Source organism: Netta rufina (genome assembly GCF_964035555.1).
Source record: "Netta rufina genome assembly, chromosome: 25".
Taxonomy (NCBI): Eukaryota; Metazoa; Chordata; class Aves; order Anseriformes; family Anatidae; genus Netta; species Netta rufina.
Genome location: NC_140149.1, coordinates 4245418 through 4263454, shown reverse-complemented (window position 1 = coordinate 4263454; position 18037 = coordinate 4245418). Strand labels below are relative to the sequence as shown.

Below are 18037 nucleotides of genomic sequence, written 5' to 3'. Positions count from 1 at the left end.
AAACCCATCAGCTGGCTGGTTTACCCCACGTTTGCACCCACGTGGGGATTGTGCTGGGAAATGAAGCACTTTAAGCTCCCAGGCTGTGCTCTGGAGAGGGAGAACATGGTCTAAAAGCACTCCGCATGCCATTAGCCAAACCCAAGGGGCTAGCTGTGACCCAAATATTGCCAGTCTCCCTTGAAATCACCGAGAACAAAAGATCCATACAAAGAGCTGATCCTCATCACACAAAGGATTTACCCCGGAGACACCCCAGACTTTTCCCTGTAACGCTTCAGCCCCAGGGTTTGGTTTCAAGCCTGGCTACGTGGCCGTGGCCGGGTGTTTTCCAGCCAGCACCACCAGTACCCGGACCTGCCCAAGGGCAGGAGCAGAAGCAGCATTTCAGCATCACCCCTGCAGGGCTCCTTGGTCATCTTGAGCACCACCTCCGAGCTCTACCATGGTCTTTCTCTCCCCTAGGCCAAACGGGACGCTGCCCGGCAGCGTGGAGATCCAGAACAACACCATCTACTTCAAGGGGCCCGTCTCCTACAGCGTGGCCGGCACCTACATCTGCGAGGCCTCCAACGCCATCGGGACCCGGTCGGGCTTGGTGGAAGTCAATGTCACAGGTAGGAAAGCTCTGAAAGAGGAGGAGGAGGTGGGGAGAGGAGGTGGGGGTGAGCTGCTGACCTCTGCCAGCCAGCAATGTCTTCTTAATGTCTGTCTGAACCCCCGGTGTCCCTTTTGGGGGAGAGTCTTGGTGCAAAGGGAGCAGGGGCTCTTTGCTTTCTCCTGGGTTTGCTTGGATTTTTTTTTCTCCTTTTCTCTCGTCGTCTTTTCCTTTCTTACACCAAGAGGCCTTCGGTCTCGTTCCCCTCGTCTTCTTTTCTGCTTCGGGCTCGGGTGGCTCGTTGGACGTGTTACGAGCTGAGACGTGTCGGGGAGGTGTTTGCTGGAAGGTGGAAGGAGTGGGACAAGGACAGAGGGAAGGAAAAAAAGCACACAGATAGGTCAGGAGAAGACGGTGATGCCCAGAAACAGGCAGGGAAGTTCACCCCGCTCCTTTGGGGTAAAGGAGCGATGGCTGCACGGGGTCAGGAGGTGATGGCTGGGCAGTGACCATAAGTTGTTGCACCAGGGAGGCTTGCTGTGGGTAAAAGAGCTCTCAGGGGGGCACAGGAGGGATCAAACACCTGCCACAGCCCCCCGGGACACCCGCTTGGTAGCTGGGGTGATGCACGGGGGGTCCGTGGTGGGCTCCTCCTGGTGTCCCTTGTCCCCAGGGGATAATATCCAGGCAGCACAAGCTAGCCGGGCTCACAGGGGTGCTGGGGGGCTGCAGCTGTGCCCCCCGGGGCTGGGGGTGCACAGAGGGGCTGGGGGGCTGCAGTAGTGAGCGCCGAGCTGGTGAAACTGGGAGAACTGGGCAGTCCCCTCGCTGTGACATGGGGGAAGCGGGCGAATCTTCCTCTATCCGAGCGCTCGGAGGTCAATGGATGGGATGTGCTAATTAGATGCTAATTACGAAGCGGTTATTTATGATCATTATCACTGTGGCAGGCCTTTAATTCACACCTCCTGTCCTGGAGCCGTGCCTGCTGAGTTGTTCCCGGTACATGCTTTTCTCTGGGGGATTTTTTGTTTGCCGGGGGGAAGGAACCAGACAGACAGAGCTCCGTGCTGAGCCCTGCCCCATCCCTGCCCAAAACCCAAAAAAAAAGGGCAAGGTCGTGGCCAAAACCCACCCAGCTGCTGGAGGTGCCCAGCAGAGCGCCGTGTTCCTGGGGCTCTGCAAACTGCCAGCCCACAAGGGCAGCACACAACGTTGGGTAGAGGTCTGCCTGCGTTCCCAGTTTATTCCCCAAAATCCAAATTGTGGTGCTTTTGAGGTTGAACAAGAGGGACAGAGGGACGCACCAGCAGCCCCCGCTAGGAGCAGGGAGCAGCCAACACGCTAAGACAGGGCATGTAAAAAAAATAAAAATAAAAACCACCACACTTTTAATAATTCATGGGATCTGAATATGTTTATCCAGCTCTCCCTCAGGACCGATTAGGCCAGTGCTGGGGAGGGCTCAGCCACCCTCACTCAGCTATTACAGGTACATTTGTTTGGGTCTTGCAGACAATTTCGGGATTGTCAGCGGACCACGAAACATCTTTCAAGAGATGCATGCCGTGAACGGAGCTCAATCTAGTGAGCAGCCAGCCTGGGGAGAAAATAAATAAATAAATAAATAAATAAATAAAACCCACAGAAGGTTGATGCAGAGAAAAACCTGCAGCAGCCGCCCAGCATCCTCCATCCCAGCCCCCGGGAGGAGGAGCAGGGCTGGGTCAGCCCCGATTCGTTTCGGGGGGAGACGGCTGCACGCTTCTGCTGGAGTTTGAGCGTATTAAAGGGATGGATAAGTGGAAATTTAATATTTTATTCCTGCAATCTGTTCCTGTAATAGCTTCTCCCGCCTTGCAGGACCTTTGTCAGTGGCAGCCAAGCCATGTAGTGTGACATGTAGCTCTTTATTCCGGCCGGGAGGGCGACATAATCAAAAGCTGGGGGTATGGACTGCCTGGGGCTGCCCTGAGTGCTTGCACACGCGTGTGGAGGGGAGCTCCCCTCCGTCTGCACGGCTCTGTGCGACCCCAAAAACCGCCCGCTGGCACGGGGCTGCCCTGCTGCGCAGCCGTGCGTGAGCATCGGCGCACGTGTGAGCACGCACGTGTTTTCGGGGACGTGCTGGGGTGCAGCAGCTTTTGTTGCCCCGTGACATGATTATTGCATGCCCTGGCCCTCGGGCACACGGGGGTGCCTACAAATTTCGGGGGGGGTTGCAGCTCTGGAGCCCTGGGGCTACGGGCAGCTGGATGGGGGGGGCTCTGCCTGATGCTGACCCTCCAGACGGCGTCTGCTGCACCCCGTCTGCTGGCATCCTGATTGACAAGCGGTAGGTGACCTGGCAGGAGATTAAAACCTAAGGCTGGCTTGGCATCTGGCCTGAAAGCCGTCACCCTCTGACACGCCAGCGGCAGCTCCTGCACTGCTGGATGGGTCGCCAGAGGTTTGTTCTCCCCCCTCTGCCTCCTCTGCTCCCTGCGCCGCCGCGGCACGAGGAGAGCAGGAGCATCCTGCGTGGGGACGGGAAGGCAGCACCCCCGCTGCAGGAGGTGGGATGCTGAGAGGGAAAAGGGCAGCAAAGCTGCCAGGTTCTCCAACCAGCCCTGCCAGGGCTGAGGTGTCTCCCTGTCGTGACTCAGGAGCAGAACGGGTCAAAGTCCCGGGATAATTTGGCGTGGATGGGTTGCCGCCAGCAATCTGTCTCCGAAAAGTAATAAAACGAAGCCACTCTGTTTGCTTGGTGCCAGCTGGGTGCTGGGAACCCACTGGTTTTAGGGCTCCTGCTCCTCCCCAGAGCTGCTGCTCGCCCCTACCAGCTGCTGCTGCATCGGGGGCTGGTGCTGAGTTTCTCCTTGGCCCTTGATTGAAGGGAAGAGGATGGGGCTGTGACTCCACGAGGAGATGTTCCCACAGGAAGCAGCCCCTTATAAAACACCCAAGCAGCACGATGAGCACTGGGCTTTTGTAAAACCCTTTCCTGCATACCATAGAAGAATAATCTGGTGGCTAAAAATACATTTTTTTCTGATCAGGGCCCTTCCTGCCCTTGGGAGCAGGCTCTTGTCCCTGTGGGTTCTCTGATGTCTAATGAGGTTCAGGTCCCACCTCTGCCAGGGATCCCACCTCCGAGAGCTGCGTGGTGGGGATAATTCTGCTCCTTCTCCATCAGATAGCACCGAAATTGGCCAGCAGGCTCAAAAAGCCGTAGCTGAGGGATGGATGGGCGGGCGGCGTGATCTGCATAGCTCCCCTTTTTTGTGTGCTGGAAACCAGCCATGAACAGAAAGGAGCGATTTTAACACCTGTATTTTTTCCAAAGCCACCCTCGTGATGGGGACGGTCGGCGGCGTCACCCCTGGGTGCTCCCAGCTCCCAGCAGCAGGAGAAGCCCCCGAGCCCCCTCCTGGGGGAGGCAGGAGCAGGACGATGCTGGTGGGATCAAAGGGAAGGGGAGCGAAGCCCCGGGGCCATCCCCAGCCCCCTCGCTCCCAGCTGCCGTGCGGGAGCTGGCACGGGGACAGGGAGCTGGGCTGAAAGCAACAGCTGGCAGAGCCGGGCAGCGGGCAGATAGTGTTGCTGCTCTAATTCCTATTCACACAGCGCTCCCTGTTTTTATGAGGGCTGGGGAGGGGGGAGCAGGAGGAGGACAGGCTCTTTATGCTGGCATTAAAGCCCGGCTTGTTCCCCCTCCCCGCTCTCCGCCGTCTCCTGTTTCCCCACTCCGCTTTTCACAGCGGCTTTAATTCTCTCCAGACTCTCTTCCTAATGGATTTTTCACATGGAGGGCCCCCAGCGCGCTCAGGCACCGCACCGCTCTCCAAAAAAAAAAATTTCACGCACCCCTCGGACACAAAAAGGGGGGGGGGGGGAGATCCTGTTCCCACACTTCCCCCTCCTTGACGCCCCACGCACGAAAAGCGGGTGGGCAGCACCCTGCCTCCCCTCCCCTTTGTGGGGCTGCTGGCAGCGGCTGCGTGCCCAGAACCCGCTCCATCCCGAGCCACGAAGGAGCCTGGCGGTGTCCTCGGTGTCCTTGTGGCAGGGCAGGGGCACCCAAGGGTCCCTGTCCCAACCCTGCAGGGGGGGGTGCCCAGAGGCCACGGAGAGGGGCGCTGGGAGGCAGCGGTGGTCTGCACCGCCATCCAGCGGTGGTGGCACGCCTCGGCCCGCCCTGGATCCCTCTTTCCTCTTTTTTTTACCCATTTCTGACCGCCCCCCCCACGCCCCAAGCTTGGCCACGCTCCCTTTCTGCACCCCCTGAGCCCCTCGGTCCCGCAAGCTCGGAGCGTGGTTTGGGGAGGAAGGTGGGAGATTTGGGCTGCGGGCTTCCCACTTGCCCAACCCCTCTCTTCCCACGGTTCGGTTTTGGTTTCTCTGGCATGGGAAGTGGGCCACGGCGAGGAGGACGTGGACGGGAGCTGAGCAGAAAATAAATTCAGCAGAAAAAGGTGTGAAAAGCCCGGGAGCGGCGCGCTGGCTGCCGTGGCCGCGGCGCTGGCCCTGGCACGGGGGTGGCCCGTAGGCGAGCGTTATCTCAGGGCCGGGCAGCACAAAGGGCAGGAGAAAATAAATACACACGGGAGAGGGAGGAAAACCTTCGCCCTTGCCCTTGCCTTTCGTGCCTCCAACCTGGGCTGATAAAGAGGCTTGTCATGAGATAGTGGGCCAAGAGCTTTCGGAATGAGTGCGCAGAGGTTCAGATCAGAGCTGTGGGTGGGGGAAAACATCACTGACATCCCCCCCCCGGGGTGTGGGGCAGCTCGCTGGGCTTTCCCTGCACCCCTCCAGCTCCAGGCTTTGGGGTCTGCAGGGCAGGGGTGGGAGCTGGCACGGGCAGGGCTGGATGCTGCGCGGATGCTCATGTGGTTGAAGCGGAGCCCTCGGCAGCCAGGACTAGCAGGGGATGGACGTGACATTTCTTGCTGGCTCGGCAGAGAGGCTTTGCATTCAGCAGCTGGCTCTGACAAGCCTTCTGGTGAAGCAACATGTGGTTTTGGCTTCCCAGAGCCCAGCCTCAGCTCCCCGTGCTGAAATGCATGCCCTCGCTCCTGCTCCGAGGGCTGTCTTTGGAAGGAGATGCTGACTCCTGCCTGCGCAGCATCTTTCTCCTGGTTCTGGCTGCAGCAGGGAGCCTTCCATCTGCCTGCCCCCCAGCCCGTCCTGCCCACTGTGCTGCTCGGCGCCTGCTTTCAGGCTCGTGAGGCCTCGCTCGAGGCGAGGCAGCGCTGCAGAAACCACGGTGCCGTGGCTGGGGTGATGTCTCGGGAAAGGCAGGGGTGAAACAGCTCCCAGGCACGAGCAAAACGCTTGTGCCAAAAAGATCAGGCCGGCGATTGCTTGGATTCAAAACCCTTGTCCAAAACGTGCAGCTGCTCCTGGAACTGCCTCTGCGGAGAGGAAGCAAACTCTTTTCTCCCCTCTCCCTTCGTGGCTGGGCTGCCTTGTGCTGCAGGGCAGCTCCCTGCACTGCTCTGCCTCGCTCAGGGTTTCCTGCCCTCCTGCAGAAACTTGGCTGCCAGCAGCAGACTCCCACAGGCCCGTGACGAGGGGACAAAAAGCAGATCCAGCCCCGGATCCGCTTTCTTTCAACCCCTCCCAGCCCGTCACCCATCCTGGCTGCTCTTGTGGAGGACGTGCTGAGGTCCTTCGGTGCCTGCCGGGTATAAAGTGAGGGTTGGGAGGGTCCTGAGCAGCAATAAAAGGGCTTGTGGCTCCGAGCAGGGCTGGGAGACAGGGCTGGGACATGGAGGGAGCAGCGTGAGGGGGCTGAGCTCGGTGTGCGAGGGCAGGGCTGGTGGTCGGAGCAGCCCAGGTGCCGTGCTGCTGGTCCTGGGATGCTGCTGGATGCTGGTGCCGTGGTCTGCTCGTGCTGTCGTGGCTTTCTGTCCCTCTCTTCTCCCCCTGCCCACATGGATGGGGGTCAGGGATGGAGGGTCCGGGCACAGCAGAGCCCAAAATGACCAGCATGACGCAGGATGGGCCCTGGGGCCCCCCCTTAACAATACCTAGGGGTGCCAGGGGGTGTTAACCTGGCATCTGCTGCTGAAATTCGGAGGCAGGTGAAGGACAGAGACAGCCACTTGGTGCTTGAGGCCTCCCAGACACCGCTGCTCGACGGGCAGTTGGAGAAAAAGAGCAGAATTTGGCCAGGGGCTGTCAAGTGTGCCGAGGGAGGGCTGGGGAGGGTGACTTACATCCTGGGTCAGACTTTATCCGTGCCAAAAAGCATGGCTCAAAGTGCGTCAGAGAGCAGGGAGCCGCTTTCCCATATCTCTTCTACTCTTTCTGGCATTGTTTGTTTATGAGGGGGGTTGGGGTATCTGCTGGAACAAGATTAGCTTGAGCCGTGGCACCGCGCCGGCCGCAGGGGGGGAGGTCGGTGTCCCTGCGCCGCCGGGCAGCCAGCCCCGACCCCGAGCATCACCGCGTGCCCGTGGGGTGTGTGTGGGGGCAACAAGGTGCTGCTGCCCTCGGGGATGGGTCAGGGTGGGCTGGGGTGCCGAGGAGGGGGACACGGAGCACCACAGCCACTCGGTGCCCACCACTGGGTGGGTTTGGGGTCCTGCTCCCGGTGCTGGAGCATCGTGGGGCTGTGGGGACGCGTGAAAGCTCCCCGTGAAATGGAAAACACCCGGACCGATGGCACTGGGGGTGTGGGATCCGAGCACGCCTGGAGGAACCGGGAGGGGTGGGGAGGGAAACGCCGCTTCCAGCCTGCTGGGCTCCTGCATGCAGCTTGGGCAGCTTGGCACGGCATGGCCGCATCCCCGCGCCGGGGCAGAGCTCCTGCCCCGATCCCTGCTCTGACGCACCCTTCTCCCCTTTCCCTGCTTTTTCCCTTCCCTGTTCCTTACCCTCATCTTCCCACCCCTCCCACCCACCCCACCCAAAAAAAAAAAAAAAAAAAGGCAATGAGAGCATGGAGGGAGGGCGCGTTTCCGCATGGTTTGACACTGTTCCCCCTTCCATCTGTCTTTTCCTACCCAGAATTTCCCTACACCCCGTCTCCAATCGATGATCGCAAATCCATGGTGCAGCCGAACATCCCCACCCCCGTGATCGGGGGCATAGTGGGAGGCGTCTCGCTGGTCCTGGTGGTGGCCGTGGTGCTCTTTGTGGTACTCCGGCGCCGGCGTCACACCTTCAAGGGTGACTACAGCACAAAGAAGCACGTCTACGGCAACGGCTACAGCAAGGCCGGCATCCCGCAGCATCACCCCCCCATGGCCCAAAACCTGCAGTACCCCGACGATTCGGACGACGAGAAGAAGCCCGGCCCGCTGGGCGGCAGCACCTACGAAGACGAGGACGAGGACGCGGGCGGCGAGCGCAAGCTGGGCGGCCCCAACAAGTACGAGGAGGACGCCAAGCGGCCTTACTTCACGGTGGACGAGGGCGAGGCGCACCCCGAGCCCTACGACGAGCGGACACTCGGCTTCCAGTACGACCCCGAGCAGCTCGACATCGCCGAGAACATGGTGTCGCAGAACGACGGCTCCTTCATTTCCAAAAAGGAGTGGTACGTGTAGCTCGCCTCCCGGCTCCAGCCACGCGCCCGCACGCAGCCACACGCCCGCCAGCTCCCCCCGAGGCGCCGCCGAGCCCCCCCGGGGCCCCCCAAGCCCCCCGCACGCCCCCCAAGGACTTCGGAGGCTCCGGCGCTGGCGAGCGGGTTGGGGAGGGGGACACGGGGGGGGTGTGTGTGTGGGGGGGGGGGAAAGCTTTGCTTACAGATCGTTTTTTGTTTTTTTTTTTTTGTTTTATTTTTTTTTGGGGGGGCGAGGGGGGGACGGGAGGTGGGAGGTCGGGTAATTATTTTCTCGGTTTTGGTTTTTGCCTTTTTAATTTCTCTGGAAAATTTTCGTCCCCTTCTGTGGTGTTTGTATTGGTCGGTGGCGTAGGTGTTACTCTTTGCTTTAACGACTGGTGCCCAGCCTGTATATTACACTCTGTTCGTGTCTTCATAGCTCAGGGGGCCCTTTGGCCCCGCGTCCCTCCCCGAGGTTCCTCCTCCCACTTCGGCACCCCTGAAACACTGGAATTTGTTTGTATGTTGTCGTCTTCTGCTTTGTTTTAACCCGGGGAGGGGGCCGGCCGGGCTGTCCGCAGGACAGAGGCCAGAGGAGCTGGTGGCGAAGGAAACGGAGGTGCCACGGCCGGCTGGAAGGACTTTTCTTCCTGAGCACGTTGCTCCCAGCGGGGCCTGGGCCTGTCCCCATCGCCCGCTGCACGCCTGGGGGATCCCCTCCTGGGCTGGAATGACTCGATAAAAGGAAAATGAGGAGAGAAGGGGGGAGGAAAGCCCCAAAACCAGCCCCGGGTGCGCGGGCTGATAGCAGGGCAGGGAAGCGGAGCTGCCATTTTCCTCCTCCCATCCATCACCTCCTGCCTGTTCATTTTCCGTCTTTGTCGGAGCGTTCTTTATAAAAGAAAGACGAGGAGTATTTATTGCTGACATTATTTTTTCCCCCCCCTGCGATGGCTCGAAGCAGCCCTGGCCCCTTCTCGCAGCCCCCAGCCCCGGGCTGCACCCGGGGGGCAGCGCTCCCCCCCTGCCCACCGTACTGCAGGGGCTGGGGACAGGCCCCGCGCTTTTATTATACCACTAAGACTTAATTGTCATGTGTTTACACTTGATTTTGTTTATTTTTTTTTCCTCTTTCTTTCGGTCAGAGCATGCGGGCGGCGCTTAATCCCTCTAGCAGCAGCCCGAGCCCGTGGGTACGTTGCTTGGCCTGCTTTGGTTGCCACTTTTCCCATGTCCTCTCCCTCTGATCAGCAAAGCCTCGGGAGATGGGGCAGGAGGGAGTGAGCCTGGGCTACTGATCTCGTCCTCCTTCCCCCGGGCCCCCGCGCTGGGATGGGGGCTCGGACTGCTGCTATCTCTGCTCCGTGGGTAAATGGGACTCCAGGCTCCCGGGCCCTCTGACACTGACCTTATCCAAATCAGATTCACTGGGTTGGGGATTATCGCTCTTCTTCTTCTTCGTCTTCTTTTTTTTTTTTAATTTTTATTTTATTTTTTTGTTTTGTTTTTTTTAATTGGATGTATAAATAAATCTTTTGTTTGAAAAGAAACCCCCAGTTCTCCGCGCTGTGTTATCACGCCCCTCTAACACCAGCAGGGCTGCTTTCTCCTCCTGCCCTGCCCGCTGGGTTTTGTTCCCCAGCATCCAGGGGTTATCCTGCTGCAGAGCCAGCCCCACACAGATGAGTCCAGGTCAGCTCTGATCCTAGCAGCCTCTGGTGCTTTCCGCGGTGCTTTCCTGCTTCCTGGCTGCTGGCAGAACAGCCCCACGCCGCAGGAAGCCCTGTGGCCACCTCAGCCCTAAAACTGACCCTTACCAAACACGGCCAGACCTTCCCGTGTCCCTCCAACCCCAGCAGGAGCACCCCAGAACCAAGCAGCCCCTGCAGGGGATGAAATCTCTGCCATCCCTCTGTAATAGGTTATATGGGGCTATTGGACACCACGGGGTCCAGCAGCGATTCTTCCAGGAGGCAAATTCGCCTCCCCAGCATTTCAGAGCCCCAAACTGCTCCCAGTTTGCTGACACCGTAGTTATTACCCTCACTTTGAGGTGTCGTTTTGGGGATATAACCCCCTTGGCTTGTCCATTGCCCATCTGGGGGCTCCGGAGGACAGCGGGCTCGGAGGAAGAAGAGGAGATAGCGGGTAGGGCATCGCCAAAATTCCCTGGTGTGATACCCTGGGCACCAGGGGTCCCACCACGAGCCCCCCCAGCTTCCCAGGAGAGTCTCGGCTGACCCAAACCCAAGCCCAAGCCTCCTGCTCCTCCACTCCCCTGCCACCAAAAAGTGCTGAGGAGGTGTAAAACCCCGCTGGGCCCAACCGAGGGCAGGCAGGAGGCTGGGACCCCCTCCGAGCACGTCCCTGTCCTCGCCCACCCATCACCTGCTGAGGGCACGGCGCTGCCCTGCCTTGCTGAGGTGCCAGGAGCTGCTGGAAATGTCCCAATTTATGCTGCAGCTCGTTAGTTGAGTCGGCTTTGGGTTTGGAAGGGGTCCCCAAAGAGCACCTCCGGAGCCAGCCAGGCAGGAGAGGTGAGCAGGGAGCTGGGGGCTGCCCCGAGCCCCCCGGGCATCCTGGTGGAGCTCACCCAGACGAACAAGGGCCGAGCCCCAGCTCCTTCCCTCCACGTGCTCAGGAGCTGGCACATTGGTGTCACAACCCCAAACGATCCTATAGTTGACGTACAGACACCCCAGCGGTTTTCCCGCTGGGGTTTACGTCTAGGATTATTCATTGCAATTCGCCCCAGTGATGTTATTTTCCCTTATTTAATTACTTTTTTTTTTTTTTTTTCCCCCGGTTGTAAAATCGTTTTCATTCAGTCAAGGGGGAAAAAAAAATAAAACCTGAAGATTTCTTTAGTAAAAAAAAAAAAAAAATCAAACTGAAATGGTAGCACCAAATTGATTGCGAAGACACGAGGGACAAAGGGAGCCATTTTCCTGGTGTTGAGTCAAAAAATAAAAATAAAAAAGAAACACAACTGTTCAGCACAAATCACCGAGGGGTTGAGGGAGAGAGAGAGAGACTCAAAAGATTGATCTTCAAGCAATTAGAGAAGGGAATGCAATTAGAAAGGGGGCTGCAGATCTCCTTTGCTGTTTGCCTTTCCCCTACACAAGCACACACGCATGGATTTGGGCAGTTTGGGGCTCAAAGCTCAGAGGGAAAGCCCCCATGGCCGAGAGGCCGGGAGGTGGGTGAGGGCATCGTGCCGGCGGCTGCACGAAGCTCAAGGGGGTCCGAAATGGGTCGGGGGTCCCAGGACGGGGAGAAGCAGGGGGGTGAGGGGCTCGTGGTGGCACCCGGTGCCGCGGGGAGAGCACCAGAGCCACAAAATGTGCTTGGGGTGAAGGCAACAGGCAGGATCCTCGCTGGCACACCCCGGTGCTGGCCGAGGTGTTCTCGCTGAGGATCTGCTTTTTTCTTTTCTTTTTGCCTTTTATATTTTATTATTTTTTTTAAACGTGATTCCTTAACTCCGGTGATTTTATCTCGTTTTCTTCTTCCCCTTGCTGTAATTGTCAGTGTGGAATAAAGGCTGCAGACAGACCAACAGCCCCAACCCCACTTCTTCTTTTTTTTTTTTTTTTTTTTTTTTTTAATCTGTGTTGTAAGTGCTTTTGTAAAAAATAAAAAATGAAAATAATAATAATGTAATGGACTTTTATGATTTTTTTTTGTTTGTTTGTTTTTTGTTTTCCATCCTTTGTAATGATTTGTTTGTTTGGGGTCCAGGGGGACATTTTCATGGTTATAATTTGTGTGGGCGGGGTGTTGCATCACCCTTCCTTTTACTTGTACAAAAAAAAAACAATAGTGGCTCAGCTGTGGAAAAAAAAAATGTACTTTTTTATAAATAAAGAATTTTAAAAAAAGAAACACTCTCCTCTTTTTGCGCACCTCTGGCTGCGTCCTTCTGCATCCCGTGGCTCGTGGCTGTCAGGGGTGGTTGGGGCAGGAATGGGATCTGCTTCCAGCACCCCAGGGCTGCTCCCGTGCTCTGCAGTGCTTTGCTGTGGGAATTCCTTGTGGATGAGGGAGGAGGCTTAGGAGATCTCCGAAACAAGTCTGGAGATCTTGGGAGCCTCCTAAAAACAGCACCCCAGAAAGGGGACGCGGAGCGATGGCTTTTGCCAGTGGAGTGGGTGGTCTTATGAGAAATTCTTGGGCAATAGATTCAAAATAAATAAGATGGGATTTTTTTTGTTTTCTTTTTTCCCTGTTTATAGTGTAAAAAAAATAAAAGGTGTTGTTTTTTTCCCGCTGTTTACAGTGCAAACAGTGAAATTCCTCGTCAAAGGATGCTGCTGAGGCTGAAACTTAGCCAGGGCTATGTGGCTGGGCCAGGACACCAGGCAGGGCCAACCTTTGGGCTGAGGTTGTAGGATGCTCCTGCAGCACAGCGCTTGGCTACCGTGGCGATCGGGCACCAAAACCATGTAAAAGCCGTAGGGATGCCCAGGGTGCTTCGGGAGGAGGGATCAGTCAGGTCGCTGCTTTGCCTTTCCCCTTTTCATCCAGCTTCGTGGCTGTGAGCACACGCTGCAAAGGCAGCCTTGTTCCCAAAGATCAAGGCAGGCAGCCCTGCGAGTCCCGGGGTTTTGCAAGGGAGTGAGAGACAAAGGAAGCGAGAGATCAGAGAAAACGTGCACGTTCTTCCCCGTGCTGATACCAACAGGAGCTTTGCTGTGCCTCTGGCCTGGAGAAGGCTCCCAGGGAAAGCGTCTTTGTGCCCGACTGCAGCACGTGGCTGGCTGCTGGAGGCGTGAACCAAAATCCCTGACGCTGGGGGAGAGGATGGGGGATCCTGAGCCACATCTGAGCCTGGCCTGGTCTTCTCCATGAAGGGATGAGCTGGACGGAGAGGGAAGGGTTGGGGTTAGGCACCAAGGAGAGGTTTGGTGCAGCCCGTGGGCTCCCCGTCTGCAGGCACAGCAGCTGGATGGATGGATGGATGGATGGATGGATGGATGGATGGATGGATGGATGGATGGATGGGTGGATGGATGGATGGGTGGATGGATGGATGGATGGATGGACGGACGGACGGACGGACAGATGCTCTGTGTGCGCCTGGCAGGCAGCTCCCCAGAGCCCTGTCCTTGAGCATCGCCCCCAAATGTGAAGGATTAAAACCCAGGAAGACTTGTCATCAGCCTGCAGCATGGCCAAGGGAGCTGTGACCACTGTCCAGGCTGGATCTGTGCGCTCCTGTAATCACCGCCCTTGCTTTCCCCTTCTGCCAGCCCCTCCTAGGAAGGACAGAAGTTGGAGGTGTAGTTTTTTTGGGGGGTCGAGGATGGTAAAAAGGAGAAAAGGAGGCGCTGCCTGTGCCCGTGGTGCTGCTGGGATGAGCCCCAGAGAAATGCTGCGCTGATTTCCCAGGCCGTGCCTTACAGCAAAGCGATGATGGATAAAACCCATGGCAGGGGGCCTCTTCTGGGCAGCTCAGGTTGCAGAGCGCTGAGCGCGGCGGGAGCTGACTCCCCCGGAGCACCCCCACGTCTCGTGTTTCTCTGGAACAAACCAGAAGCACGCTGGGGCAGGAACGCCAGCAAATGCCTGCAGGAAAGGTGGCAGCGTGGCCGGGATCTCTTCCCAAAGCCACGGCTCTGCAGGCGAGCACTGCTGGCCACAAAAGCAACATCAGAGGCCGGTAAATGAGCAGAGCAGCCAGCAGGGAGGCAGTGGAGGAGCGAGGTCGGGGTGGCTGGGGACGAACAAGGGGATCGTGTTTGCTCCGAGCAAGCAGCAGGAGATGTACGTGCCTGGGGCTGGCTGTGCGCAGGGTGCAGGAGGGAAATATCCACGCTGAAGGTACAGAGCCAGGCTCCCGGTTGGTGTAAGCACACCCGACTTTCCTGACTAGGACAGAGTTATGCTCATTGCCACCCACGCAGATTAACGTAGCCTGAGCAGGATTTGCAGTGAGAGTGAGACACAGCCCCACGTAAGCAGGGAATTACCAGGCAACCTGTCCGACACCCCTGGGCACCGGCACCTGGGAATGTCCCCTCCAGCTGGGACTGAAGCCTTGCACGCTGCTCACAACCAGGTGGATCTCCCAGGGATCCACTTCTGTGGCTGCAAGGTCCACAGATTCCCAATTCCCTGCGAGGTGAGAGGTAAAGGCAGAGCTCTCAAGGTCACGCATCCCTCTGAGCTCCCTACAGCTGGTGCCCGAAAAGTTGAACCGAGAGAGGCTCGCTGCTTCAGAGCTGGGCGAATTACTTGTAGTAACAAATACGCCTGATTAATTTTTTTTTCCCCCCATGTTTTCAGATTATTTGCGAACTTGAGTTTGGTTTGTATGAACGTATTTGTTAGAGGAAATTGCTTTATGCAAATGTATTCCAGCTGGGGAACCTGTGACACCGAGAAGTGCTGTTGAGCCTCAGATGCCCTCCGTGGCGCCTGGCAGAAGGCGAAGGGGGGGCTGGCTCACTCCTCCTCCCAACAAGGCATTTCACAGCCTTCCCGGACGTGTTTGGATGCAGGCTCCCTCTTATATAGTGTTTGCAGAACAAGGATCAGCCTGTAAAATACCAACGGGTGTTGCACTCCTAAAATTTTACATACTAGCTCGCAGAAGGAAGAGAACCGAGCGTGGCTGCGCAAGCAAAGCAGGGGCACCGCGTTGTGCATGTGTACGTGATTTAAATGTGCATGGAAAAGGTTGCTTCAGCCCCAGGGGGACTGAAAGGTCTGAATTTGGGGAAGAAAATGGTCTCAGTGCAAGAGAGGCATCGAATGCTCTTTCTGCCCCTTTGCAGAAAACCCTGCCCTGTGGCTTGTTGGGGGGCTCAGGGGGGAGGAATTTTGTGCTTGCAAAATCCCTGGAAATGAACACGGACCAAATCCTGTGGGGCCGAGGGCATCACCCTCTGAGCATCTGGGAGGGGAAGGGCTTCCTCTCGATCATTCCTGCCTGTTCACCAAGCCTTGTTTCTAATCTAGCACCCGATCTACATCTGGGGCTATGCAAAGCAGACCTTTTTCCTCCATCCATCGCGAGCCCCACGGAGAGAGGTGCCTGAACGTTTCTATTTCTCCCTTATCTCTCGGCTCCTCTCAAACTCCTGCCAGCCTGTTTATCTCACAGTTTTGAAAAGAAAATTGCCAACTTCACACCTGTCAGGTTTAACTGATTGCCTGTCGCTTGGAGGGAGGGAGTCCATCCGTATGGCCCTGGCCTCACAGGCTCGGCTCGCCAGGGGAAACATCTCCATCCCTCGAGGAACGAAATGCTTCATTTCCCATCTCCCGGCCTCATTTCACTGTCCTGCTGTAGCTCCCAGCCCTTTCAATTACCGCTTTACAACAGTAATGAACAGGAGCTTGCTGCTGGCACGCAGCTTTGTCCACCCGAGGAGCTGGAACACATCCTCCGAGGCCGGCGATCTCCCCACTGTGCAAAAAGTGCCCTGGCCCAGCAGTGATGCGGAGAAGTGATGTGATTTTGGCAAAAGTGTGGAGGGAACCAGGGACAAGGCTCGGGGAGGAGCTCGGAAGAGCTAAATCCTTACCTTCTGCCTGTCGGATCTACACCAACACACATCATTGGCATCCCCAGCAGGTGCCTTGCCATGGGTCTGGTGCATCTCCCTTCCCTTTTCCGCTCCAGGACGGAGGAGATTTAATCCCGGCTGTGCCTCCCCAGCAGATTAATGAAGGAGGAGGTGGGAGAAGGAGCAGGGAACGGGGCACCCAGCCCAGCTGCTGCCAGCTGTGTGAGGGCCCCGGCTGCGGGATGAATGCTGCAGCTGTCTGGGATTACCGATGGATAGCGGGGTGGGAATGCTGAGTCTCGAGTAAACACTGCCGAGCAGTCCAGAAATAATGGCATGGGGCCTTTATAATAGGAAGGAATCGTAATTAAATAGAAATTAGTTACTTAAATGGTCACTTCCCGGGGTTTCGTTGATGTCCGATTAACTTAACTTTTAATTTGCATAAGCAATAAATGTTTAATTATGTTATTAATATATTTGAGTTGAGGAGCTTATGGGGTTTTATAATTGGCATTTAACTAGATAGTTCCAGCATATTAACCGATGTTTTATAGCTCCACGCGAGGTTTCCCAATTATAACTGACCTAAAAATTTGCTTGGAGGACCTGCCTTGGAAGTGTTACCTGAGCAACAGGAGAGGAGCAGGCACGGAGCAGCTCCGCACCCTCCCCGACAGCCTCAGGACCCCTTTTTCCCTCCCCGGGATGGTTTTTTCTTGAGTTTCGCCACCTTCCCTATGTTGGAGAGGAGGTCACGTCCCCGCTCTCAGCATTCAGCTGACTGCTGAGCCAAAAAGGCTGACACACGGCAAGGGATTAGGGTGGGGAGAAGGAGATTTGGGGATGGGGAAGGCTCCTCGGGTGGTTACGACCTGACCCTGGGGCTGTGCTCAGCCCTGGCAGCCCCTGGGGCAATGTGTGCAGCTCCCAGCCCTCACTTGCTGCCTGTTGCCACCAGTTTATTTCTTGCAGGGAGGTGTCAAGGAACACCCCTTAAGGCCTATTTGCAGTAGACATACTGGAAACCTAGATTTACTCAATTATTTTCTCATTTCTTCTTTTCCTTTCAAAACTAAGGGTAAGGATGCAGATGCAGGGTTCTGTAGCCGTACAATTATAACTGTGATTGCATTACAGCATCCTGCATCCATTGTGGCCTTTATGCAGCAACCTCTGCCTCTCCCAGCACCGCTGAGGCACCCAGGAGGCAATTATCTGCACGCACCTGATGAAAGCACCGAGCTGGATCAGGCCCTCCACTCCTTCCCCCATTACCCTGGGCAGAAACGTGTCCACCAGCAGCGATTCCCTCCTGACAGCTCCTCCTGAGACCTGTCAGTTAGTCACTCTTAATCTGTTTTCTGTTCCGTCTCTGTGCTTACTTTGATGAGATGACTGGTTTAGTGGGCAAAAAATGACATTGTGTTTGACTGACAAGACCTATTTCCATGAACCGTGTAGACCGGCATTGATTATATTCCTGCCTCTTAATTCTTTATTAACTGCAGCCCGTGTTAGCTTTTTCTTTGATGCCAGCAAATCAGCCTACAGGTTTCAGGTCATTTTCTGTGCCCTCTTCCAGTCTGCCAGAATTAACCTTCTAGAATTTAACTGGCCCAATGTATTTAAAAACAGAACAAGCTAACAGAGGTGAGTTAGATGGCTCTTTGGCTAAGTTTCCAACATATTTTCTTATAATAAGTGGACTATCCTAAGAGATGCCGTCCAGCAATTGCTTGGTTCTGCCATCTCCTAACATGCAGAAATTGTTTTGTCATCTCAAAAGCCACGAACAAATTTCAGTTTCTCTCCCGAGACAGATCATGAACAGTTATTCAAATCTGCTGCCTTTTCTGAATGATCACTGCCCTCTTGACCATCTCCATCTGGTAAAGTGCCTATGCAGCACTGCAAATTTTTTTTCCCCCTGTTGCATTCCCCAGGGCGACCTTAGCTTTTGTATCAACAGCTTCACAGCTTCTCATTCGTACTCACAGGTCCTTCTTCTTGCAGCATTTCTGTTTAATCTGTACTGGAGGTGGGGGAAGCTAGCACACGCCCAGCTGGAGAAGGTGACGTGGATAAATATTGGTGGTTGCATGCTAAGGCAGAGACTGCTTGCAAGACGTTTGGGAAGTTGGGAGACATCCTTTGTTAGGAGTCTTCCCTTCCGGTGAGAAGGAGACAGAAAAGCAGGAAAAAGGCCGAGAAAACAATGCCTGGGCTGCCTTTTGTGAGAGCTGTGGCCCTGTTCCCCTTCCCATTTGCACAACGCTTTGTTTTTGGCCGTGTGACAGGGACGCAGAGCAGTTCCCCCTCGTGTCACGCACTCCTTGTGCCCGCACCCAGCCCCGAGCAGCCTCGAGCTGATGCCAGCAGGGAGCT

General features: G+C 56.3%; 1 protein-coding gene across 1 annotated transcript in view; it reads left to right on the top strand.

The window, feature by feature from the left end:
* The window catches only part of NECTIN1 (nectin cell adhesion molecule 1), a gene marked incomplete at both ends in the record, with an annotated part of 79542 nt that overhangs the window by 41431 nt on the left and 20074 nt on the right, over nucleotides 1-18037 (top strand). The window contains 1 exon segment of the mRNA XM_084301553.1: nucleotides 466-617. Coding sequence (XP_084157679.1) covers nucleotides 466-617 — 152 coding nt within the window.